We start from the raw sequence: 26,457 nt of genomic DNA, 5'->3' as shown, positions 1-26,457 counted from the left end.
GGTAACTGCGGGTGTTATCATTGAATACCTCTAGGGATGCACTAAAGCTTGGGGCAGCCGCCGCAAAGGCCCAATGGGGAAAGGTCGCTGTCTTAGATCTTTCTGCCATAGTGCACCGAGGAACTGGGAAAGTTATAGACCCCTCGAGCTGTACAGCTCACAAAGATTGTATGTAGTGAATACTAAATGTATCATAATTCTATTGAAGCACCGCAGAGTGCAATATGATGTATGCCGATAATTCCAATTCCATTGCGCTGTCTGACTGTAATGACCATGTTGAAGTGTCTGTGGTGTTCACTGATTGTATTGAAACACCTCGTAATCCATGTGTAAGGGTTGAATCTGATTGCACTTCTTGTGATGGCCATTTGGAAATGTTTTGCAATGTTCTTGCAGATATTAGTACATTTTTCCAAAACAAAACCTCTATCGTTGCACTCAATGGACAATTTAATTGTCCTAATTGGCTACCCGTTGCTAGCAGGTGAATATCTGTCATCTTTCCCCCTACCAACCCCACTCCACCCCCAACTAATGCAAACCCCCCCTCAAAATAGCCTGCAGGTGGTTCTATAGCAACAGACAGAATCCCTTGCCAGTAGCAGAAAATTGCTGGCATACCAATCTCCAGTTCCACCCCTGCATCTCCTCGAAAATTCAGCTCTCTGTGTCTCATGTGAGGGGTGCAGGAGCTGGCAGGGCCTCCTTCAGGAATGTGCTTCCTGTTAGGAGATTATGAAGATGGTTGTAGGTATGTCCACACCAACTCTTTAAAATAAAAGCCAGGTGACAGGAGAGAGATGTAAAGATCTAAGTGTTTGTTCAGGGGTGTGGGGCGAAAGGGAAAGAGAGAAGTGAAGGTGAAAATATTTGTGCAATTAAAATGTTCTGCTAACTTTTGGCCCGTATCCCAATATTTAAAGGGCAGGGAGTTCTGATATTCACAACCAACACAACTGAATTACATGTTCTGGTCCTTCATCTTGCTGCTGTTTGTGGGATCTTGCTCTGCACAAAACATAACCATGACACTTCAAAACAATTCACTGAATATGAAGATGTTTGAGATTTGTAATAACATTCTATACAAAGGCTTAAATATCTGTCTTTTATTGCAGGTAGGCCATTTGAATATAGTCATATGATGCATTAATTCATGCAAACCTATAGGTCACTGTCCACTAAATGTTATGTTTGATTGACATAACCTATTGGATATTTAATAATTTTATCTTTGGATTGATGCTTTTGTTTTAATTTATCAAATTCTATAAAATTTTTGTTGCAGCATCACTTTTTAAAAATTAAATTTTTAACTAAAAAATCTAGATTGTGTTTGCACTAAAATCTAACACATTAGAAATCTTGCAGTCCTATAAAATATTTCATGTTGGGCCTGTCTTGAGGCTCGCAACCTGGCTCTGCCAACCTGCCATTTGAAGGAAAAATAAATCCCTTCAGCTGTTCATGTAGCAGTTATGTCACTGGAATCCCTGTGGCTACATTATGTATACTAAACTGCCCCGAATGCTACTGCCCTGAACCTGTATAGTTGAAATTCGTCTGCTGCTGGGGCCCGTGAACCTGTGTAGCCAAACTGTGTGCAGGCTGTCACATGTCCTCTGAGGGATGTAGCTCAACTAATGCCCAGGCAGAGATTAATCCTCGGCACTAATTCACAGCCTCTATCGCACAAACTCATCAGAATAGGCCAAGTGGGAATTATGGTTTAGCTATTAACAAAACCATCAAGGGGATTTCTATGAGATGAGGTTTGCTTGTTTGCTTTTTAATACATTTTTCAGTTTGACATTTATTTTCTATCCCAATCCAGTTCTGTTGATGCAGTGTTCTTGAGACTACAGTATCTGTGGTGGCTACAAGGGTTGAGGGTATTGAGCTGTGAAGGTTCGCAGTGACCATTTAGTTGTATGCATGAGGCTTTCTATAATGCTTGGGCCATTTTCTTCTCCACAGTGCATGAAGATTTGAAGCTCAGTAACGGTGCAGATAATTCAAGGTTTTCCTGTCGTATAGAAGATGTCAGGCTCATACGATGAATCCAGTGGATTAGAGGAAACGACTGACAGTTTCTGGGAGGTACTGCAACTTTCTTGCTACACTTTGGAAGATGAGAATATTGCCAGATAAATTACTTAGACTATGCCTGATTATTTTAAAGTAAATTTTGCAGCTGTTTCCTTGCCACATGCTGCATTGGTAAATTGCAGTTTGATAAAGGGTTAATGGGTTCTAATGCTTTATGCACGGTCGAGTGCTGTTAAGGGAAGTATTCATTCATCTGAAATTGTGATGATGTGTTAGAACAGTTTGTGTGCATTGCAGAAAATGTGCTGCAGCTTTTCTTAATGAAACCACGTATGATATTGCGCTGTTATTTCAGTTCACTACCAGTCAGAACCCACCAGCCACTGTATCTATTTGTGACATAACCTGGTATTTAGCTGGATGTGTAAGGCTTGAGTATAATGTGTATTTACTTCAAATCGAAAGTGCACTTATGGTGGCTAAAGATGTACGTTAACTGGTTCATGTGTTTTTAAATTATTCATTGAGAAAAAGTACTCTGGTAAATGCTTGAGTGCAGGGGATTTTATCAGTACTTGCTTTTTAAAAATGCTGTAGAAGGATGAGTAAACTATTTTGAATGTAATGCATTCTTAAAAAGCTCAGCTGCTTGCCTATTTTCTCTCCTTCAAGGTGCTGACCTTTACTGAGATCTCCTCTGTGGTTTACGGTCCTCCAGCGTCTTACTCAAGTGGCTATTCTTTATGTGAGCCTGGAGACTGTGTGTCAGTAAGCTATTTAATCTGGACTGAGACAATCTTAGTTGAGCCAGATTCTCTCTGTCCTTGCTCTATTTGCCTAGTGTCATTGGGTAACCATCAGGGGGAACTGAGAACCCTGCTTGTGTGTGTTTTTAAACTCTTCTCCCCTCTTCCAGTTAGCTCAACAATGTTGAAACCTATTTTAGAACTCCAAATGATATGCTGGCTGAGTATATACAAGGTATTGACCCACTGTATCTAGAAGTGCTTGATTTGGGTATGGGGAAAAGTGGCCATCATAGGAGTGTGTTTATGGTTATTAATAATGGTACTTTCTATTCCATTGCATTTCCCAGCTTTCATGATCCATAGACTACCCCCAGGCAGTCTTTCCCTGTTTGGAGATCTCCACCAGTATTGCCCTTAATTTTTTTTTGCATGAGACCTCTTGGAGTGACCTACCCTCTCTTCATTTTCATGCATGGAGCTATATCTTCCTTTCCTGTGTTTTGCCTGCTACTGCTCTCATTGTTCGAGAGGGAGGGATTGTACACTTTACCAGGTGCCTTTCCTTTTTACTCAGCTAAGCTACAGGTTTTCAGCCTCCTCTTCAGATGTTTTAACTTAAGCATAACTGTAGGAAGGGCTGAGCAACAGCATTTTTCTTAAAAAAAAATATAAGAGGACCAAAAGAATTCCAGAAATGGACTGAACCATTGAGGAGTAACACAATCAATCTGGCCTTTTACTATTAGTTATTATGACGGGAAAATGAAAGCAATTATTTAAGTCATAAAATAAATGACTTGTAATCTCCTGTACCTGTAATTGAAGGAAGTTAATCATTTTTCAAACTAATAACCCATTCCCATCACCTACCAGTTATAAAAATATTGAGAATTCTAATGTTTAATATTTTGGAATTGGATTATCAATATAAATGGGATATCTTGATCTGAGCCCCCTCTAAATGGATCAATATAACTGTGATTTGGACAATGCTGCAAAGTAAAATTCTGTGATAATTTTAAAACACAATTCTTTAATTGATCCTTCAGTACCAAACTGTTAAAGTACAGTAGCTTTCTGAGAATTATTAATAATGTACCAGTCTTGACTAGGAGTCAGTGGACTCCACTGTGCGGGGAGAGAGGTGACGGGGCAAGGAGAAGAAAAAGAAAATACTGTCAAAGAAACAGCTTAATTTGGTAGTGTGACGTAATTCAATGTGAGCGTCACTTTACACTATGTACTGTAAATAGCAGTTGCCCTATGATGAGAAACCATTCCTTTCTTTTGTTTTCTTGTGTACTGATTTGCTAATTTTAACTACTAAACTTAAGTATTGGCCAAAGACTGGGACATGGAGGGTGCTTGAGGAATCCTATAAATGGAGCTGTGCAAAGGTCTATTTAAAGAAGAAAAAACTGGATGTGGCATCATTTTTGTGCAAGTAGCATTTTCACACATGGTTATTTGGATTGTACTGTTCTTATGGGTGAGCTATCTCTCAGCTTCAGTTAACTTCTGCTGCAATGAAACCTGCTAAACTTTCAATTGCTAACCCTGAATCCTATGTAGGGCTAGAAAAATAACAAGTAAATTAAATGTGTAATTCTTCACTGATCTCCTCAAGGACAATAGCAAATCCAAATGACATTTTATTCTGAAGATGTTATCCTCTTCATTTCTTCTTTCTTCTTTGATCTTATTTTTGAATGGTTCTCTCTTTTAAAAGAAAAGCTTTTGTGTCGTTTATTCTCCCAGCTGGGAGAATGGGCAAATTGCCTCCTCATAGCCCTCTGCCAGTGACCACCTTGAGGTGACTTCTTTGACCTGCGTAGCAAAAACATTAATAACCTACCCGACAATGTGACTTGTTTTCTTGGGTCCATTTTTGATAAAATCCAGGGTCCTTAAGTAAAATATATTCATTTGTGAAATTAAGGCTATAGAGAAATGTTTCTAATTGTATAATATATTATTAGCTAACGTGGCACTTAGTGAAGAACACACTATATTTAGAAGGTCCTACTGGAGTGAAGGACTCCTGTTGTTCCTCCATGTTGCAGGATACACTGACATTACACTGCAATTTGAGAGAAGAAAGTCACACCTGAACATCTCAATAACAAAACATTGCAACAATTTAAAATGGCTAATGCAAGATTAAAAATACATTTCTCTCAAGCACAAGCCAATGCTACTTATTCTAATATATCTTTTGCAGTACAGTTGCCTTTAACATTTTTCTTTATTTTTGAATGGTTTAAGAAGTTCCCATCTCTCCTTTAAACTAGGATGCTCTGTCTTGCTTATGTGCTGTGCCTCTGATATTGCATACAAATTAATCTTCCCTAATTAAAGGATGTTGTTCCATCATTCATATTAAATAGAGGATTGTTGGCAGCTTCCAAAGAGTCGTGGAGGAACACGAGAAGCATAACTGAATACAGATATTATACCTGATTTGGGGCAGATAGAAAGTAGGGTGACATGAATGTAGGTGGTGAATTTAGCAGTGTAATCTGCACTTGAATTTTGGACTTCCCCATGTTTATATTAACATCAACAAAATTAACAAAGGTAAAATATTAATCCCAAGATTTGTAGGTTTAGCATCAAGACTAATGCTCTATCAACAAAGCATTAACACGTCATCAGCATGAGGTGTTATGACATTGCAGAAAAACTTCTTCAGGTCAACCATTTTTTGAGAATTTTGGTGTTGATGTATGTGTCAATTGTGTGCTAGGAGTGAAGGCCAGATTGCATAAACTTGTCTTATATTCCCTTGTTTAGAAGGTTGCTGGCTGGTTAGAAGGTAGTAGTTGAGGTGATTAAAGTGATAGCTTCACCACTGAATATTATTTCCTCGGGTGAGGGAATTCAGAACAAGAAACTAGAGCCTGGGCATTCAGGAATAAAATCTAGAAACACTTTTTCTGTTTTATATTCTTTTGCGGGATGTGGTGTTACTGGCTATGCCAACATTTATTGCCCACCCCTAATTGCCCTTGAGAAGATGATGGTGAGCTGTCTTCTTGAACAACTTCAGCCCATGTATTGCAGGAACACCTACAGTACTGTTAGGAAGGGAGTTCCAGGATTTTGACCCAGTGACAGTGCAAGAATGACAATATATTCCCAAGTCAAGATGGTGTGTGGCTTGGAGGGGAATTTGCAGGTAGTCAAGTTCCCATGCATCTGCTGTCCTTGTCCTTCTAGGTGGTAGAGGTTAGGTGTTTGGAAGGTGCTGTCGAAGGAGCCTTGGTGAGTTGCTGCAGTGCATCTTGTAAATGATACACACTGCTGCCATTGTGCATCGATGGTGGAGGGAGTGAATGTTTCAGGTGGTGGATGGGTTGCCAATCAAGTGGCTGCATTGTCCTGGATGGTGTCAAGCTACTTGAGTATTGTTGGAGTTGCACTCATCCAGGAAGGTGGAGAGTTTTCTATCACACTCCTGACTTGCCTAATGGATGTTGGACAGGCTTTGGGGAGTCAGAAAGATGAGCCACTGTCCACAGAATTCACAGCCTCTGACCTGTTCTTGTAACCACATATTTATATGGCTAGTCCACTTCAGTTTCTGGGCAATGGTAACCCCCAGAACGTTGATAGTGGGAGATTCAGCGATGGTGATGCCATTAAATGTCAGGGGGAGATGGTTGGATTCTCTCTTTTTGGAGATGGTTATTGCCTGGCACTTGTATGGCACCAATGTTACTTGCCACTTGCCAGTCCAAGCCTGAAGATTGTCCAGGTCTTGCTGTGTATGGGCACAAACTGCTTCAGTATCTGAGGAGTCGCAAGTGTTGAAATTTGTGCAATCATTAGCGAACACCCACACTTCTGACCTCATGATGGAGGGAAAGTCTTTGATGAAGCAGCTGAAGGTGGTTAGGCCCAAGACACTACACTGAGGAACTCCTACAGTAATGTCTAGGGACTGAGATTATTGACCTCTAACAACCACAACAATAGTCATTTGGTAGTACAGAATTTGAGTATAGCTGAAAAAAAAATTTTTTTTGTCAAAGCTTTTCATCTTGCACTCATCGGGCAATTGGCAAGAATATCAAATGTAAAGGGTACACCAATTTATACTGTATGAGGAGAGTGCTGATTTGGTTGGCATGTGGACTCTGATAGAGGTGTTGCCATGGAGAATGCACCGATTGAAGGTGACCAACAGTTAGCTGCCAAGCATTGTTTGAAATTCAAACCAGGCAACTTAACTTTGGTCAAGGCATTGCCCTGAGGAATGAACAGTGAATGGCTGTCACTTATTTTGTTTAGCTGAAACAGGCAATGTGTTTACATGTTCTTTCCATCTGCAAAAAACAGGGCCCTGTGTATTAATATATGTAGCATCCAGTACACGCAAATGTGCCAACTACAAGCCCGACTGACAATCTTAAATTGGTTGTCAGTGTAATTCTTAGCATACTGAGGGCTATTTAGCAAATGTTGTCCAATTGCAGAATTACGTTTAATGTTAGACACTGTATTTTGAGTTTTGTAATAACAGGCTGGTTGGCAGTCCTGTGCCTGTTGTGAACAGTGGAAGGGACATGCTGTTTTAAACGATTGCCAGTCTTTTCCTGTTTCCTGATATCACATGGCTATAACTAATTGGCTGAAGACTGGCATCTGTGATGCTGCGGACCTCCAGAAGAGACAGAGATGGATCATCCACTCAGCACTTCTGGCTGAAGATTGTTACAAATGCTTCAGTCTTTTGCACTGATGTGCTGGGCTCCCCCATCATTGAGGATCGGGATATTTGTGGAGCCTTCTCCTCCAGTGGGTTGTTTAATTGTCCACCACCATTCACAACTGTATGTGGCAGGACTGCAGAGCTTAGATCTGATCCATTGGTTGTGGGATTGCTTAGCTCTGTCTATCGCATGCTGCTTTATGCTGTTTGGCATGCAAGTAGTCCTGTGTTGTTGCTTCACCAGGTTGACACCTCATTTTTAGGTATGCCTGGTGCTGCTTCTGGCATGGCCTCCTGCACTCTTCATTGAACCAGGGTTGATCACCTGGCTGGGTGGTAATGGTAGAGTGGGGGATATGCCAGACCATGAGGTTACAGATTGTGGCTATATACAGTTCTGCTGCTGCTGTTGCTACTGGCCCACAGCGCCTCATAGATGCCCAGTTTTGAGTTGCTAGATTTGATTGAAATCTATCCCATTTAGCACTACTCTAAAGGGATTGGAAATCTGAAAATATCCCCACAAGGCTATTGTTATTGTGTCAGTTGATTGACAAATTTTTGTTAGGCATGGTTATTAAGGGATATAAATCAAAGGCAGGTAATGGAGTCGAGGTGCAAGTCAATCATGATTGGACAGAATGGTGGAACAGGCTTGATTCATGCAAGATGTCTCGGCATCTTTAGCATTTGAAGCACAAAATGAGTTGATATTTGAGTTTTACTACATATAGCAGGTATAACTTCAACAATTGATATGAATTGGGTATTTCTCTGGCTTGGCTAACTTTATTTTGGCAATTGTAATATCTGGAGGCACTCCAAATGACTTAATTGGAACTGACCAGAAAAATAAGGGGGAAAAAATGACTATTTCCATATTACAGTATGAATTGATTATTGGGGCCTATTCTTTCTTACTTTGTCCAGTGGGTGTGACTTCCACAAATAGAAAATGGATTGGATTTGTGATAGAAACTGTTGAACTGAATCCACAGATGTCAGGGAGAAAAATAGTTTTCTGAACAGTTCAAAAAGCTGGGGAGGGTGTTCCAGTGGCCGGCATCTTCAGCGTGGCTACCAATGGTGGAACAAAGGACATAGGAATGAGGAACAGGCCAGTATCAAAGAGAAGCAAAGGGTCCAAACAAAGATATGGGCCTAAAGGAATGTTGGCTGAGACCATTGAGGTTTTGAAGGTGAGATCAAAGAATTTGAAACTGATATGGCATGGCACTGAGAGTTTCTGGAGCTTGGTGAGAATCAAAGTGCAGGACTTTAAATGAGGAAGGACATAAGGACATGAGTAACATAATTCTGAATGAGGTGTAATTTACGGAGAATGCAAACGTGTGGCCAGATGGAATCATTCGAGAAGCGTAATGTCACAGTGATAAAAGCCTGGGCTAGAATCTCAGTGTCATTGAGAGAGAACGCAGGCAATGTTTCTAAGGGGAGAGAATGCAGTTGGAAGCTCAGCTGAAGTGATGTGAAAGGGATAAATGAAATGAGCTGGCTGGCCTTTTCTTCACTTTCCTATGTGATGACTTGGTTTTGCTATTTGTAGGTGTAGTACACTGAAACTTTTTGATAGCAGCTCAGATTGCAGTTGAAGTTATCACTCCCTAGTAAAGCTGATACATGAAATGAGCTTAGGTAGCCTCTGCCGACTTCCTAGTGAGTGCAGCCTCACTAGAAAGTGGTCACAATTTGACACACATTGTTAATCTTAAAGAGAAAAGCTGTAAGAATGACTTATTTGGTAAATGGAAGCAATTCACACTAGTACAGTAAGGGATGCTTTTTCCAGGTTGTGGCCAAGACACACCTGGGGTAGTAGATGGTGGTTACCTCAGCATCTGGTGGTTTAAACCTAACTTTGAAATTCTTTATGCTGAACAAAGGGATTATATTCCTCAGCCCTTACAAACTTCTCCTTAGGCAAAACAATTCATAATTTTCTTTTTGAAAAAATCTTGCATCACAATTTTGCCTTGTCAAGGTGACAAGCCTGTATAGTTGGCTCTTCACTAGAATACTGTATCAAATTGCTTAGTATGACCTTCTGTTACAGACTCTGCATTTCTGAGTATTGCACATGTCCATGGTCCTTTAGTTTCATCCTGTACTTTGGCTTTGTGCCCTTGGTCGTTGCTTCAATGATGAAAGAAAAATCTGAGTTTAATAGATTTACTCTATAGGAGGGCTTATTGCCAAGTAATTGATACCAAATGTGTACATGGTTCTTTATATTTAAGCTGGAGAAACAGTGCATTTTATATGTAAGATTCTTAAAAGACTATTCTAGTCTCTAGCAACATGCCAAACCAGGATTCAATAATTAGGATGCAGAAGTTTTAGCTTTTACTTTTCAGATTTTAGCAGAAATGATTTAAGTGACCTCTCAGGACTCTGGTTATATCAAATATCCCCTTCAGCTTGTACGATAAAAACTTGTGTTTATATAGCCTCTTAAAGTAAAAAAAAAATTCTCTAAAGGGTTTACACCTGTGTGTAAATGCAACCAACAAAAATAAACTTGGTCACTTACTGTTAAAGGGCAACACCAACAGGTAATGGATATCTACAATTGTTCATTTATAAAATGGCATTTGGTGAATAAGGTTCTTCAATAAATCTGAGCAGCACCATGACTAGTCTTTCAATTTTTACTGGCCAAGCCCTGAAGTGTAGATCTATCTTTGCAGCCAAAAAATAAAGGATCTATAGGACCCTATCTCATGTCTCAAATGCTGCAGATCGATTCTCAAACAGGGAATTACATTAAAGTGCAGTCCCCATTATGGAGGCAAAATGAAATGGCTATTTTGTGCACAGCATTGTCCCACAAATAGCACTGAAGTGAGTGACTAATTCATTTTTTATGGTGAATGAGGAAGGAATCTTAGCCACTAAGAGTGCCAAATGACCTTAACATCTAGCTGAACCACTGAGCAGCCAGCTGAGGTCGAGGTTAAATGTTTTTGAAGTACTGCACTATCCAACAATGCAATATTCCTTCAAAAATGTTAGCCTAGATTCCAAACTCAGTTTTTTGGAGTGGGTGTTGAACTATTAAAATTTAGAGGTAACTACTGCGTCCAACAAGATGATGCATCTTGTTACTGTAGTAAAACATGCCCTCTGCTGCCCCTGCCTGATCTGTCTTTTCACCATTTCTACAGCAGCCCCACCTCCCACCCCACTCCTCCCTAGCCCAACCAGTGTGTGGAGAATAATTACAATATGCATGTCAGGTGTAATGTGCTTTCTGCGCTTGGGGAAGTACCAGATGGTTTGGGACTCTTTCCTTAAGGGTTTCCTCTTCCTGGAAGTCCATTTGCCTGCCCAGGAGATCAGCATGGGAAGAGCCTTCAAAATACTGACTACATAATTATGGTGAAGGTTTATATCTATAAAAGGTGGTGGGGGGGGGGGGGGTGTAAAGGTGAGAGGGGTAGGAGCATGAGGTCGGCGGGGTGACGGGCGGTGTAGTGGGGGGCATGGGGTTGGAGGGGTGCAGTGTAGGCCTGGTGGGGTGGTTGGGTTGGCAGTGTTGGGGGGCCTGGGGTTGGCAGGGTGAGGTGTAGGGGGTGTAGGATTTTTGGTGTGAAGTGTTGGGGGGCGTTGGGTTGGTGGGGTGTTGGGGGGCGTTGGGTTGGTGGGGTGTTGGGGGGCGTTGGGTTGGCGGGGTGTTGGGGGGCGTTGGGTTGGCGGGGTGTTGGGGGGCGTTGGGTTGGCGGGGTGTTGGGGGGCGTTGGGTTGGTGGGGTGTTGGGGACATGGGGTTGGTGGGTTGTTGGGGACGTGGGGTTGGTGGGGTGAGGTGTGGGGTTCGCGGGGTGAGGTGTAGGGGGTGTGGAGTTGGTGAGGTGTCGGGGGTGTAGAGTTGGTGGGGTGGGGTTTAGGGGTGCGGGGGTGTGGAGTTGGTGAGGTGTCAGGGGCGTGGAGTTGGTGGGGTGAGGTTTAGGGGCGCGCGGGCTTTGTGGGGTATAGTGTTGGTGGGATGTTAGGGAGCATGGGGTTGGTGAGGTGTTGGGGGCATGGGCTTGGTAGGCTGAGGTGTTGGGGTGCAGGCTTGGTGGGGTGAGGTCTTTGGGGGCATGGAATTGGTGAGGTAGGGTGTTGGGGGCGTGAGGTTGGTAGGATGTTGGGATGCACTGTAGAGGTGTTGGGTTTGGGGTTGATGAGGTGTGGTGTAGGGATTCTGGTTCTGTTGCATGAGGTGTAGGTGGCGTGTGGTTTTTGGTGTGTAGTGGTGGGGGTGTGTGGTTGGCGGGTGTGGTGTTGGAAACGTGGTTGGCGGGATGTTGCAGGGGCGTGGGGTGGGGCGTTGGGCATGGGGTTACTGTGGTGAGGGTTTGGGGGTGCGTGGGGTTGGTGGGGTGAGGTGTTGGGGGCATGGGGTTGGTGGGGTGAGGTGTAGGGAGTGTGGGGTTGGTGGGGTGAGGTGTAGGGAGTATGGGGTTGGTGGGGTGGGGTGTTGGGCTTGGGGTTGATGTGTATGTGGGGTGCAGTGTATGGGTGGTGGGGGGTGTGGTGCAGGGATTCTGGTTCTGTTGCATGCAGGGGTTTAAAACATCAAAAAAATACATTTTGGAAACCCAACATAAATGCGCTCACTTTGACATTTAACAGGTGTGCATTTGGAGGTGCCGGGAATCCCCATGGACATATTCTGATATTTAATTATGGAATAAGGAGATTGAGGGCTCATTTAGCCCAGCATTGCAGCTTTAACTACCAACACACTGGTTCCTCGAGCTGCCTCTGAAACTCATCAGGGTAAGTCAGGTGAGAGCACAGTGGAGGTTGTGATGGCTTTTTGAAATTGGCAGTCTGGAATTTCTTTAATTATTGAAACAAAACAGTTACTTCCTAGCTTAGATGAAAGGCCTTTGCCCATGAAACTTGTTTTGAGAGTGTGCCATCACTGCTTTAGAGATGATTTCCAACATTTTGGACAATATTCCTGCTGTCTTGGATTTCACTCTCACCTATGATCTGCCTTCATTGCAGCATGGGAGCACCTTATGCAGTTGTACCTTGGACCTTGTAACAGAAAGAGCAGCAGCTCCCTCTCCTTGGCCATAACCATAGGACAGAAAGGATAGATACAGTGTTCCATCTTGAAGGAAGTGATATCCCTGGAGCCAGGTTTACAGTCTGAGGATCAGCTTTCTGAAAATGACTGAGTACCAGGTCTCAGGAGGCCCAGACTTTCTTTTCCTTTTCCCATTGTACCTCTGCAGCAGCTGCCCCAAGATTTAGTGCTTCCCTCATCATGTAGTCCTGGTCCTTGGAATGTGCCAGTCTGCAACCCTCGGTCAAGGACAGCTCTTTGCACTAGAAGAACAGAGAGTTTTGGGCAGACCAAAGAGTGTCTTTCACTGAGTTTGTGGTCCTCCAGCCGCAGTTGATGTTTATCTCCATGTGATTTCCTGGAAACAGCCTGTAGAGCGTGGTGTCTTGCATCACCGAGCTGTTCAGGATGAGCCTCGACAAAAGCCATTGTATCTCTTTCTAGACCTTGTTTGCGAAGGCATTTTCCAGGAGGAGCTGGACAAAGGTCTGTCCAAAAACTTCTCCACAAAGGACAGATGGTACAGCGCAGCAACATGGCCCAGACCAATCCTTTGCAAAACCTGGGACAGAGAAAACCTCAGCACAAATTGAAATTGGTGTTTGCGTACTGAGGGTCTGCACACAGCTTGATGTAGCTGCACACAAAGTTGGCTATCGGGATGAGGGTGATGTTAGGTACATTTCTCTCCTTTGTCTAGTGACGGTGGGAATAATATTTAGCTTTGGGCCCTCACAATCTGTAATGTGACGTTCAGGAAGGAATCGGAGAATCGGCAGCGTTGATGCAGCCACCCTTTCTATCCTCAGATCTGTAGTGGAGGCATCCTGGTCCCTACTGGGGTTCCTTTAATTAGAGATCCTTCAACTGACATGAAGACCGACACGTAAGCTACACTCTGGTCAGGAAACCCAGAAGTAATATCATGGCTGGGTTAAAACACCACAGCAAAGCCCGCTCCATGAACTATCAGGTTCCAGACCTGCTGCTAGCTCCTGTTGCCCACCTACCCCCTATCCCCTAAGCCCTGCTGCAAATGGGTCAATGAAGTAAAAATTCTGCCCTAGTGTTTGAACAGTGACTAACTTTTTTCTTGTTTTTAAAAGTTGGAGGGGTGGAAATTAAACTGAGCACTGATTTAGTTGTTCCACAGGTTTTAAATATGTTCTTTTATTGATACTTGTAATGACTTGATGGACCGGACGCGTTTCAACAAGAAACCGGTAAACTTTATTACAGAGAGCTTTTAGATGCTAAATACTCGATCAGGACTCTCGTCCAGAAGCCCCGTACCCCGGATTCACCTACGCTTAGGACTCATTGGTCGGAGCCTCCAAGAACATCATGTGATCCCGATAGATGGCAGGAGAGGCTATACCTTCAGTTCACCCCCCTTTAGTTTTTTATAGTTTCTATTTAGAGGACACTTGAATATCCAACAATATATACATATATACACCTTCAGGTGATTAAAGATTAAGTCTCTGAGGTGCTCTCCTTATTTGGTTAGAGCAGTGTAGCTCTGCCACTTGAGGTTCCTCCACAGATTTGACATGGTCAGGAACTGCAGCATGAGATACATCGTTTAGAAAGTGGCAGTCCTGGGTTAGGCAACTCGACAAAGACATCAGGCATGTCTATCCTAAGTCGATCTGTCACCTCAGGGACTGATGGTTTGATGTTAATCAGAGGCAGCATAGTTGGCTGTTGGCTTGGACTGATCTCATCTCTTCAGACACAGCGAAATTTGACCACCTTTGCAAAACAAGGTTTCTGACTTTGGACAAAATTGGATCTCTGTTCATCCAATTTCTAATTTGCTTCACTCGCACAGGCAATGAATCTAAGAAATTCAGTACTTGCACAGCTTCTTGAGGCACTGGAGCATGTACAATGCTATCCTACTGGTAATGGGAGATGACTGAGTGCGTCCGCATTTACAACATGTAAGCCAGAATGGTACATAAAGCTATACTCATGCAGATAATATCAAAGCCCAATGTATTCTTGTTGATGCTATAGGCGGAATGGCCTTATCTTCACTGAATAAACCCATTAATGGTTTATGGTATGTTTGCGGCATTCAATGTGCTTCATTCCAGCTCCTCAAGTTGTAGTGTCAAGTTAGCCTTTTTCTAATCTGATTCCTGTCTTTTCTTTTTCTGTTTGTAGCAGAGCTTTGCCTTGTCCTTCATTTTGATTTCACAGTCAGCCAAGTTTCTCTCTGGTGAAATCTTAACTTGGCTCAGTTCGGTAGCTGAGCTACCCTTGGCTTCGTTATCCATGGCTTCATTACCCACTCACAGCTTGGAAAGTTCTCCGACTTGTCATTCTAATGCCTCGGTTTCATTCAGCTGATTCTTCAGCTCTTCTGTCTCTTTTTTGTATCTTTTGTCTTCCTCCTAGAATATTGAACATTGTTGAGTCTTCTTTGCCAACTGTTTCTTCAGTTTGTTCAGTGTGGCACTAAATTCATTTTGTTTCTCTATATGATTTTCCAGAGGAACCAACTCTAACCTGAGGGATCCTTGCATCATGTGAAGGTTCTTCAATTCTCCTAACTCATTCCGAAATGCACCGTCATGGTCCTTTAGTAGTTCAGGAGCTCCTCCTGTTCTCAACTGAAGTATTTCTGACCAGTTGAGCTTAATTTTTTGTAACCAGTCTCATCTCAGAAGACTAGGGGTGGAATCATCTCAGATTTGCACTAAGTGCGATAGCAGGCAGGTAAAACGACTTCTTATTTGCTGGCTGCAATGGTGGGTTTTTATGCTGTATTGTCCCAAACCTGCCACATTATGCACTCCAAGGAAATTTGCCATTTCGATGGCGGGCAGGCTCTCATTCGCCTGCCCACCATCACCTCGCCGCTTCATCATGCCGGGTGCCATATTTAAAGTTCAGCCGTAAGCACACATCTCAGCGCTTCCAGACCACGACTGCTGCATGGAAGACAGGATGGCCCTGAAAGACAAAAAGGCTGCAGCCCCCCGCTTCAGCGATGCCTCTGGAATGTCTTTTTGATTCAGTGGAGTCCCGCCAGGATGTCCTATAACCCACTCTGGCCACAGGATGGGCAGCAGCATCACCAACCGGGCTTGGGAGGCAGTGGTAGCAGTGGTCAGCACCAACACCTTTAAAAGAAGACAGCCACCCAGTGCTGTAAGTGAATGAATGATCTCTTTCGTTCCGCCAGGGTAAGTCACTCTTCTCATCACTTCCAACTCTCACACTCTCAAACCCATCACACATCCTCAGGGCCCTCACTTGCTACCAGTTCAAGGGACATCATCATTCACTCCCTCACACACACACCATCATTGTCCTCATCCCATCCATGGGACCACTCACCACCCACACACACACACACCAGGCGCAGTTATCATATTTCAACTCTTTCTTGGACTCAAACGCAAGTTCTGTCGAAGGGTCATGAGGACTCGAAACGTCAACTCTTTTCTTCTCCGCCGATGCTGCCAGACCTGCTGAGTTTTTCCAGGTAATTCTGTTTTTGTTTTGGATTTCCAGCATCCGCAGTTTTATTGTTTTTATCTCTGCAGTTATCACCTGGCCTGGCATGCATCATGCTTACATTCTTTCCATCTCTATTCATGCAGGACCACCTGGCACACAACAACAGGGAGAGGTCACAGATTGGTGGAGGAATGCCTGAGATCAAGGTCCTCACCGACTTTGAAAACAGCCATCCAGCTGGCTGGCAATGATATGCACCGGCCCTGTGCTGATGGAGAGGTCGGTGGTGCTGTACCAAGTGAGAGTCCAGCAATGCAACATAGGTCAGACAACCATGCCGTGAGTAACATGTTTTGTTTCACAGGCCACTGCCATCATTAATTATCTCCCCTTGCTTCCCCAGGCACATCTTGGAACCAGCCAAGAGAGTCCATGATTCAGGGCCTCTAGTCAAGCCCCAAAGACCCCTCAGAAGAGGAATCTAAAGGCACCCTCCCTGAAGTCCTATCACAGCGCTCACCCACACCCTCCACAATGCAGAGAGACACATCTTGGTGGAACTTAGCTTTAGAATAGCCTTGGGATCACAATCTGGTGAGCACATCGCACTGTCTGATCCACAGCAGGACGTCACTCCTGCACTGCTGTGCGGGCTCAACTCCATAACTGAGGCTATAGTTGGCCTCCACCAATATGTACTCGTGAAGGGTGCAGGGCAGCCTGATCTCACTCCAGCTACCCCTTTACCTTAGGAGTCTGCTTGGGGCCCTCGGGTATCCATAGGGAGGAGGATCAGCAGGTGCACACTCCAGGGCCATCTTGCCCAGGTGACTCTGAGAATGCCCGGCCTATCTGACTCCCCTCTTTCTGTGACCTCCAGCAGCTCCAGCTTCACAGGCTGAGGAGGGTGCCACTGCCACACAGCAGGACCCTGAAAGCAGGCCAGAGCCCTCCAAGTCTTGGCCCTCCAGAGGACGCCTGCCAAGATCATACTAGACAGGACTTTGCAGGCAGCAGGCTGCCTCCACCTCCACTGTGGATGCTCAGGGAGCACCAAGTTGTAGCGGCAGGGTTAGGAAAGTTAAGAATTAGTTGCACAGCCTGGGCACGGGTGTTAATCGCTTGTATATACTGTTCACTATTGTCAATAAACTCCCAAGAATCTCTCCCTGTCTATGGCTCCTTGTTCAGATGAGCAGTGTTCTTGTCACTCAGTTATGAAACCTTTCTGCACAAGATAAAGGCAGGTGTCTCAGTTCTGGGCCCCTTCCCTGTGCTCTGTGCAGCCTCCAGACCAAAGTGGTAGTCAGGCCTCACAATCCCGAGGAACATTACTGATGCCTGCACCTCGGTGGCACTCGTCATTGTTGCCAGAATGCAGTGGGCACACGTTCTCTCTGTGTGCTCTCAGCACCTTTTAATGTGGGGCTAGTCCCCATCACACCAGCATCTGTGACCACTGATGCTGTGCTCCTGAAGGGGTCAGGTGCTGAAGGCAGACAAAGGATTAAATGCTTCTAAAGTTTCATGGCTGCGTCTCTATAATATGACCCTGACCTCTGAGTGCAAGTGAGTGGCCCTTGGCCAGATAGGAGTCAGACATTCTCAGAGGCTGTGTAAAGATCTATGGAGTGTTCTCACTGCATGTTGTCATCACCCTCCTTCAACCGAGCGACTCTTAGAGCCTCTACCGTGTCTCCATATCAAGAGCATTCTCAGAGAGGGTATTCGCACTGCCATAAGCCAGACTGGAGTCAAATGTTCACAGATGCAATGTGAGGATCTATGGGGTCACCTCAATGCATGGCGTCATCATCATCCACAAATCTAGCAGCTATGAGGGCCTCCCAAGTGCGCCTGCCTCATCTAGCCAGTGTAAGAGCCTCATCCCCATCATCGTTGCTTCCGAGGACGACCTCACCCTCATCCCCATTGGCGCCATCCTCATCGGAGGAGACCTCTAGCTATTCCATCTCCTTCTCAGCCAGCTCGTCTCCCCGTTGCAGCGCCAGGTTGTAAAGGACGCAGTAGATGACAACGATGTGTGACACCCTCTGTGGACTGTATTGCAGGGTTCCACCAGACTGGTCCAGACACCTGAACCTTATCTTCAACATCCCGATGGCCTGCTCCACTAAGTTGCGAGCTGCTGCATGATCCTTATTATACCATCGCTCTGCTGTAGTCCGAGGCCACCGCATGTGTCATCAGCCACTTCTTCAGCGGGTAGCCCTTGTCCCCGAGGAGACATCCCTGCAACTTCTTTGGACCCTGAAAGACGCCAGGGATTTGTGACCGACTGAGGATGTAAGAATCTTGCACACTCCCTGGAAACCATACACACACTTGGAGGATGTGTTTCTGGTGGTTGCACACCAGCTACACATTGAGCTAATGGAATCCCTTGCGGTTGATGTAGTTGACCGTATATTGCCTTGGAGATCTGAGTACCACGTAAGTGCAGTTGGTGACGTCTTGCACCTGTGGGGAAACCCGAGCTCTGAGTGAATCCATTCACTCTTGCCTCCTGGCTGTCCTGGTCCTGGGCGAAATGCACAAAGTTGTGTGCCCTTGCAAGGATGATATCCATTACCTCATGGATGTGTTTGTGGGTGGTGGCTTGTGAGATCCCACAGAGGTCACCTGTGGTGCCCTGAAAGGAGCGCCACTGTCACTTTCACAGCCACTGGCAGTGGATGCCCTCCGTGTCACCAAATCCTGCAGCAGGTGGCAAATGTGAGTGACCAGTTCCCTAGACATGCGCAGTCTTCAGCGATACTGGTTCTTGGTCATCTGCAGGAATGACAGGCAGCGTCTATAGACCCTGGGTGTTGCTAGGCGCTGACCAGCGATGGCTCACTGTGACTCTTGGGTGGCATGTGCGGGAGCCCCAGCTGCCCCTTCTTCCTGAGGTTGCTGCTCCTCCCTCTGCGCAGCCAGGGGCCTCAGTCACTCTCTCCTCTGACGTCATCACTCTCTGTAGGCCATCAGGCGTATAGCTAGTTCACCAGGCTCCATGATCCTGATGTTGTACTCCTGCAAGATAGAAGAGAGAGACAGTGGTTAGCATGGGTGTACTAAGAACCTGTCCTGGTTAAGAGTAAAGGGCCCTCAACAATTCCTGGAGAGTGCTGGTCACCGCTTGGATAGCCAGATATTAGTGCGTTGAATGGCTGCCTGAAACCCCACCCACCTCCGCTCCACTCCACCTGACCGATTGACAGCAGATCTGCCCATTGGACTGCGTGCTGTGCTCTCAGCTCAGGCGCAGGCATTCTCCTAACCCACACTGCAAAGCTGCACTCTTAGCTTGAATCATGGGGGAGACTGGTCCAAACCGGGATGATGACGTTGCAAGGGGCTGTGAGCGCCTCCACCAGTGACTGTTCCACTGGCCAGCCTTAGCAAGGAGGTTGCACAGCGTGTGCAGTCGCCCAATTGTTCTGACGTCCACTAAAATGCTTATGAATTTGCAGTCTGTGCCTGGGGGATGATAACTCTGGAGCACCTGGCGGCACTTTGATGCCTCTGCATTGCTTGAGTGAGCAGATAATCTAAAAGCCTGATTTCAATCATATCAATGTGGCTGTGCCTGAACTGTCTCAATTTATACAGGTTTCCCTAATGCCTGGCCACTTCCCTTGCCCACCCTACCCCCAACCTGAATGCTTGTGTGTTATATTCAATGGCAGACCCTTCCCACCAAAACCCACAATTCACCTCAATGGCAGAGCTGTGCCTGCCCCCTGCCTCACAATTTGCCTCAACGGCAGGGCTGCACTTAACCCCCGACCCCCCAGTGTCCCTCAAGCTTGAAGTCCAACAGGCGACCCTGGTGATTGCTGCACAACGTTACTGTGAACTCACCTCCAAGTTCCCCTCAGAGTGCAACCTGCCAAGTGCACATCGCTTATGTGCTGTTGCGAAACATGTCAGTATGTTTTCCCGCTGACGTGGACGGATGATCCGGCAGGGGGAATGATTCTGGTGGGCAGGCCTAATAATGATATGCTGATGTATTACAATATGGTTCCCTGCGTCCAATGGTGGGAAATGTGGCTCGCCATCTGCGGGCTGAGCGGACAATTGTGAACTGTTTTCACACCATCGTAAAACCGATCACGCCATACTATCTGCTCATGCCACCAACACACCTGACACTGGCAGGCATGAAAATTCTGCCCTAGGTCATTCACCTGTCACTATGATCACTGGAAGCTGGGCTGTCTGTTGCCTATAGGACTCAGGTACTGTGGCAATGCCTTTTATCTGTATGGATTCTCCAGTATATGTCTTCAATTGAGCCGCTGTTCGCTCCAGATTCAGTGGCTGGGTACCTTCATTTAAATATTTAAATGTGTGCTGTCCCATCGCTGTGGTTGACGCTCCCATATCTACCTCCATTATTAGTGGCTTCCCATTCACTTAGATTGTGGCATTAATAGGTTCAGTTTTTGTGACGTTGTACAGGGAATAGATATCAGCATAAGCAGCTTCAGGTTCTGTTATATTATTTGCTTCAATCATTTTGGTTTGCTGCTTCATGGGCTGTTTCGATTTCACCTTGTATTGCTTTATTACGTAACCTTTCTTATGACAGTAATGGCATTCTGCCTCCTTGAATCTGCATGTGTCCGGTACATGGTTACCCCCACATCTATAACAGATTAACTTCGGAGTCGATGCTGAAATGCTTCCACTAGCCTTTTTGTTTTTCTAGCAGCTGAGATTGTATCTCACTTCGCTGCTATGTCTCTAGTTTTCGTGCCATGCCCGGCAGTAGGTTCCTGCCCCACATGAAGAAAAGCACCATGTTGTACGTGTTGCAAAGCCTGCAAGTCTCTCACAGCACTTTCCATGGCGAGTGATATTTTCAGGGCATGCTTCAAATAGATGTTGACTTGTACAAGTAAATGGTGCTGAATGGCGTCGTCCTGAACTCCACAAACTAGTCAGCCCCACAGCATTTCATTGAGTGTGTCCCCGAAGTCGCAGTGTTCTGTCAGCTGCTTCACCTTCACTACGTAAGTTGCGATGGACTCTCCTGGGGCCCTGACTGGAATTAAACTTCAACTGCTGCATTATTACAGCTGGCTTCAGTTGAAAATGCATTTTCATGAGGTCCACTAATTCATTAAAGGAAGTAAAATTGGGTGCATCTGGGGCCGTGAGACTGAGGATGAGATTGTATGTCTCAATACCCAATACACTCGAGAATTGTTTTCTGCTTTTTCTCTGCTATAATTTGGTTCATTACTAAATAAAATCCAAGGCACTCCACATGCTGGCTCTGGTCTTCCATAGCCTCAACGTAAAGATCAATTCTACCGAAGAGTGGCATGACTAGTAAGTAGTCTTTTTTCTTAAGATTATATGCACTCACATTCAAGGCAAGGTGCAGTATCGGAGCTATTTTACCCTCGTCAGAAAATGCAATGACTTGATGGACCAAACACGTTTCAACAAGAAACAGAAACTTTATTACAGCGAGCTTTTCAGGTGCTACATACTCAATCAGGGCTCTCGACAGGAACCCCCCCTCTGGATTCACCCGCACTAGGGCTCATTGGTCAGAGCCTCCAAGAACATCACGTGACCCCTGATAGACAGTAGGAGAGGCTATACCTTCAGTTACTGCAGTAATCTACTTTGAAGGGCCATAAGGCAGGACACTGCCCAGTTTTACAGGAGTTTTAAAAAGATCTAAGTTTGAAGTTGTAATTTGGTCATGTCAAGCTTGGACTTTAAAAGCTTGAAGATATATACAAGGAAAAGGGAAGAAAGGACTATTCTGAGGATGTGTAATTTTTTTAATGCGGGTGAGGGTGCAGGGAAGAGTGTGGGACAGTATCTTTGCAAATGGCAAAAGTGAGGTAAGATTAGGGCTTCTCTGAACGTAGAATCAGTGAAATGGTCAGGAAGGAGAGAGTGGTCATACCTGTTCTTGTTTGCTGAAAGGGCAAGAAGTTCCCTACGTAGGAGATCAGTATCCATGTTCTTTGAGGTAGTTCCAATAATGAAGGAGCTAATCTTGCTGACCCATATTCCCTTCAGAACCACCAATACCTCAAATTTAAAATTCTAACCCAAATGTTTAAATCCCTTCATGGTATAACCCTGTGCTATCTATGTAACTTATTCCATCCCTATAACCCCACTCTTCTCAAACTTTGGCATCTTTCGCTTCTGCACTTTTTTTGCTCCACAATTGATAGCTGGACTTCAGCTGCCTTAGAGCCTAAGCTGTGGAATTTTCTCACCATCTCCTATTCTTCCTTTAACACAGACCTTTTTTACCAAGTTTTTAGCCACTCCTCCTACCATTTTATGGAGGTATTGTGGTGCAGTGGGTAGCATCCCTGCCTCTGAACCAGAAGCTCCAGGTTTGTTTTCCACCTCAGGACTTGATGGCCATGGAAGGTGTGTTCATAACCTGGCCAAACAGGTTGAGTATCAACTTGTAAATCCTCTCAACGTGCACACCAGTGCAGGCAGTAGGAGCAGGAAAGATTCCTGGTCCGTCATCTGATGGAAAGAAAGTCAGAGCATTAACCATCACTATCCATAGCTCCCAGACCACAACGTGTGTGTGAAAGTGTATTTTGCCACAGTAACTCGGATTCTCTAAGTGAACTGTAACACACCACCTACTATCTGCTTTGGCTCAATGTTGATTTATATCTGATTACACTTCTGTGAAACACCTTGGTACATTAAGGAGGCTATAGCACATTGTTGTTCCATGTGAGATTGATAGCAATAGTGAATGATAGTGGAAACAATAACTTTAATCTTCTTTCAAAGGAAAGGTGTGATAGCTGTTTGGAGACATGGGTGAAACATTGAAGAATTTTTTTAAAATTGTAAGATTGAAGAAGAGACCAATATGCAGTCGTTGCATGGCCTGAGGATTTGAAATTGTGGAACTGAAATATTTTTTGTCAATTGCAAATCAGGACCCCATTTTAAAACCAGCCCAATTTTCTTTTCCACAGTGGGTTGCTGATTCATGTTGCACTTCCATCAAAGGCTAGTTTCACTCCTATGTGTTCGAAGGGAAGCTGTTCTGAGAAGCTGGGTGGTTCATGGGTTTCCCCTCTTGGACCTGCGTTCAAATCCAAGCCAGATTGATGGGATTTATCACTTCTCAGATTCTAAGAGCCCTGTGCGTAATGAGTTTTGGTGGTGTCCATCATGTTCCTAGTGAGCATGGTTATGGAACTGGTAACATCACCCAGCCAAAAGAAGATGTAGGAAAGTAAAACAATTAAAGGTTTGAACTCCTCTGAACATGGTATCAATAAAATGACCAGAAAGATGTAACCTAGAGGTCATAGCTGCCTAGGAATATAAGAACGGTTTAAAAAATTGCAATTATTTATTGGGGCATTAACATCTTTTTGGAAGGAGAGCATGCGATAGTATCTTGTTTAGTAACTTGTCAGATGCTTTAGAAATGTCTACGCCAATGAATTTTTTTTTAAGTATTCTAGAGCAGAGATCCAGAGGTGTGCAAAGTAGTAAAAAAGAGTTGCATAAAAAGGCTAGTTTGATAGGTAAGAAGGAAAGGTTGACTGGGAGGAACGTTAGAAAGATGGTGCATGATAGATGTGACATTTAATGGTGAAATGAATACCAACTGGACCAAGGCCTGTTTAAGTGACTATCCTGGGGCATTTTGGGGCTGAGATTCTTGCTCTAATAAATATCCAATTTGTGTATGAAAGACTTTTAACCTTTTGAAAGAGACTCAGCTCTTAAAAATGAAGGACATTGAATTCTGCGTCAATTTGTCTCATGTAGAATTAGCCCTAATTCAGTTAAAAGTGAAATCAGTCAGCTAATATAAATACCTGAAAGTACTTCATTTTGTTCTATTTGTTCAAATAATGTGAGTAAAAGTCTTCAAATCCAGAAGAAGACATTGACAGAAGACGTAGTTCATATATTTCATATATTTCAACAATGGGAATTATTTAAAACCCAAGAAGCTATGAATCAACATGTTTTAACAAGCAACATGCTACAATGGGTAAAGGATTTTATGGTATTTAAATGACAACTTGTCAAAGATTAGTGGATAGGTAATTAAACATACATGACAAATGAAGATACTACAAATTCAGTGTGTCTGAACATGGGGTGATAAATGGAAAGCATTTAAACTGCCAGCACTATAGCACCCAGAAAGGCAAAAATGTAGTTGTTATTTTGAACAAAGTCAGCCAGCATCATTCCTGGTGTAACTGCATCCAAATGCTTCTGGTATCAGGTTCAAGATTTGGGAAGTAAAAAAGGGGCTTTGTTGTGGTATCTGCTGACTAAAAATTGAAGGGATGTGCTATAATTGGAATAAGACTTGGGCCAGGGATTTTACGGATCCTGCCGAACTGAATGGAGATTTGGATGGTTTGCTGCATCCACTGGGAAGAGACACGCTGCGGCGAGGCTGTAAAATCCAGGCCTTGCAATCTTTGGCCGTAAGGCTTGTTGGAAAGAGTGATACTTCATGTTGTGTGTTACTAGCTATGGGAGCCCCTTTTACTAACAATATTCAAATAGGGCAAGAGAGAAAAACTGTCCTTTATTTAAAATTGATGTTTCTAATGTTGAAAAAAACGTGAGGAAGAGTTTCTTTATTACAAATGTTCTAGCCATTGCTTCTTAGAATAAATCAGATGCCTGTTCTGAGACTTCTTCACTGAAGATTGCCTTATGTTATTCATGCAGTGTGGCTACAGTGGCTGATACCTGGATAAACTGGGACTAGAGGTATAAGATTAAGTGGATCAGTGTTTCTTTCTTCAATTGTGTAAAATATTTTTTGGAAGTACACTAGAAGCAGTATGTGGTACAAAATATAAGTCTAAGCTAAGGGAAAAAGATCAGCTTCAAAACATCTACAGCAATGAAAATGATTTTCATTCTAGAGCAGAGATCCAAGAAGTGTATAAAATACTGTAAAAAGATGACTGGTGGATAATCCTTCTCCAAATCATACTAGATTAAACCAGAATGTTCAAGATTATGAAAGATCTTTGAGTTAGAAACTTTCCTGACTGACATACTGGAGGTTTTCTGAAAGTGGTTTGTGGATCGAAACATTGCAAAAAGGGCTAGTTGGATAGGTAAGATGGAAATGTCAACTTTAAGGAAGGTTAGAAAGTCGGCACGTGTTGGATGCAGTGTTTAATAATGAAAGGAATACCATCAGGACAAAGGCCAGTGTAAGCTACTATTGTAGAATGTGTTACGTGTAAGATTCTTAAATAATTTGTGCTCTATTAAACATCATTTTTGTACATGAAAGTTCTTTTTGTGCGACAGACTTCAACTGGTATTTAATGGGATCTTTCCGTTGAGGTATGAAATCTTGAAGTATGAAAAAAATATGAAAACTAAGAAATCTTTCTCTTTCTGACTTTTTTTGCTAGCACTCATTTGTAATGCAGCATATTAACTAGAGTTATTCTAGTTAAATAGTTTTAACCAACATTTCTTAAAAAAACAAATTATCTGATCATTATTACATTGCTACTAGGGGGCCTTACTGTGTGCAAATTAACTGGCATTTTTACTCATTCATAGGTTGTAGGTGTTGCTGGCAAGACCAGAAATTATTGACCATCCATAATTGCCCTTGAGAAGGTTGTTGTGGGCTGCCTTCTTAAACTGCTGTAATCAATGTGATTGTATGTACAACTGCAGGGCTGTTACATTGTGAGTTCCAGAGTTTTGACCCAGTGACGTAGAATGAACAGCAATATATTTCCAAGTCCGGATGGTGTATGAGTTGAAGGGGAGCTTGCAGTTAGTGTGTACCCATTCAGCCACTGCCCATGTTCTTTTAGGCAGTAGAAGTTTCAAAAATGCTGTGAACAGAGCCTTGATGAATTGCTGCAGTGAATCTTTAGATTGTGCACTGTAGCCATGGTGTTTCAGTGGTGGAGGGGGTTGATATTTAAGGTGGTGCATGATGCGCCAATCAAGCGGATTGCACCATCCTGGATGGTGTGAAGCTTCTTGAGTGTTGTTGCTGCACTCACCCAGGCAAGTGGAGTATTCCATCACACTTCTGACTTGTCCTTGCAAATGATGGACAGGCTCTAGGGAGTCAGAGGTGAGTTACTCACAACAGAATTCGTAGCATCTGACCCATGGTTGGAGCTACAGTATTTATTCCCATCGTCTGAATCGCTTTTATAGCCACAGTATTTATGTAGCTTGTCCAGTTATGTTTCTGGCCAATGGTAAGTTGATGGTGGAGTATTTGGTAATGTCAGTACCTTGGAATGTTGAAGTGATGTGGTTAGACTCTCTCTAGTTGGAGATGGTCATTTCCTGGCACTTGTGTAGTGCAAATGTTACTTTGCCATTTATCGAACC

General features: G+C 43.9%; 1 protein-coding gene across 1 annotated transcript in view; it reads left to right on the top strand.

The window, feature by feature from the left end:
* Window positions 1-2,043: 2,043 nt before the first annotated feature.
* Window positions 2,044-26,457, top strand: part of pacsin1b (protein kinase C and casein kinase substrate in neurons 1b) — a 96,071-nt gene continuing 71,657 nt past the window's right edge. The window contains exon 1 of the mRNA XM_041195610.1: window positions 2,044-2,103. Coding sequence (XP_041051544.1) covers window positions 2,044-2,103 — 60 coding nt within the window. The remainder of the gene's footprint in view (window positions 2,104-26,457) is intronic.

Source organism: Carcharodon carcharias, chromosome 9 (assembly GCF_017639515.1).
Source record: "Carcharodon carcharias isolate sCarCar2 chromosome 9, sCarCar2.pri, whole genome shotgun sequence".
NCBI lineage: Eukaryota > Metazoa > Chordata > Chondrichthyes > Lamniformes > Lamnidae > Carcharodon > Carcharodon carcharias.
The sequence above is the reverse complement of the archived record's forward strand: the minus strand, read 5'-3'. Positions and strand labels throughout refer to the sequence as shown.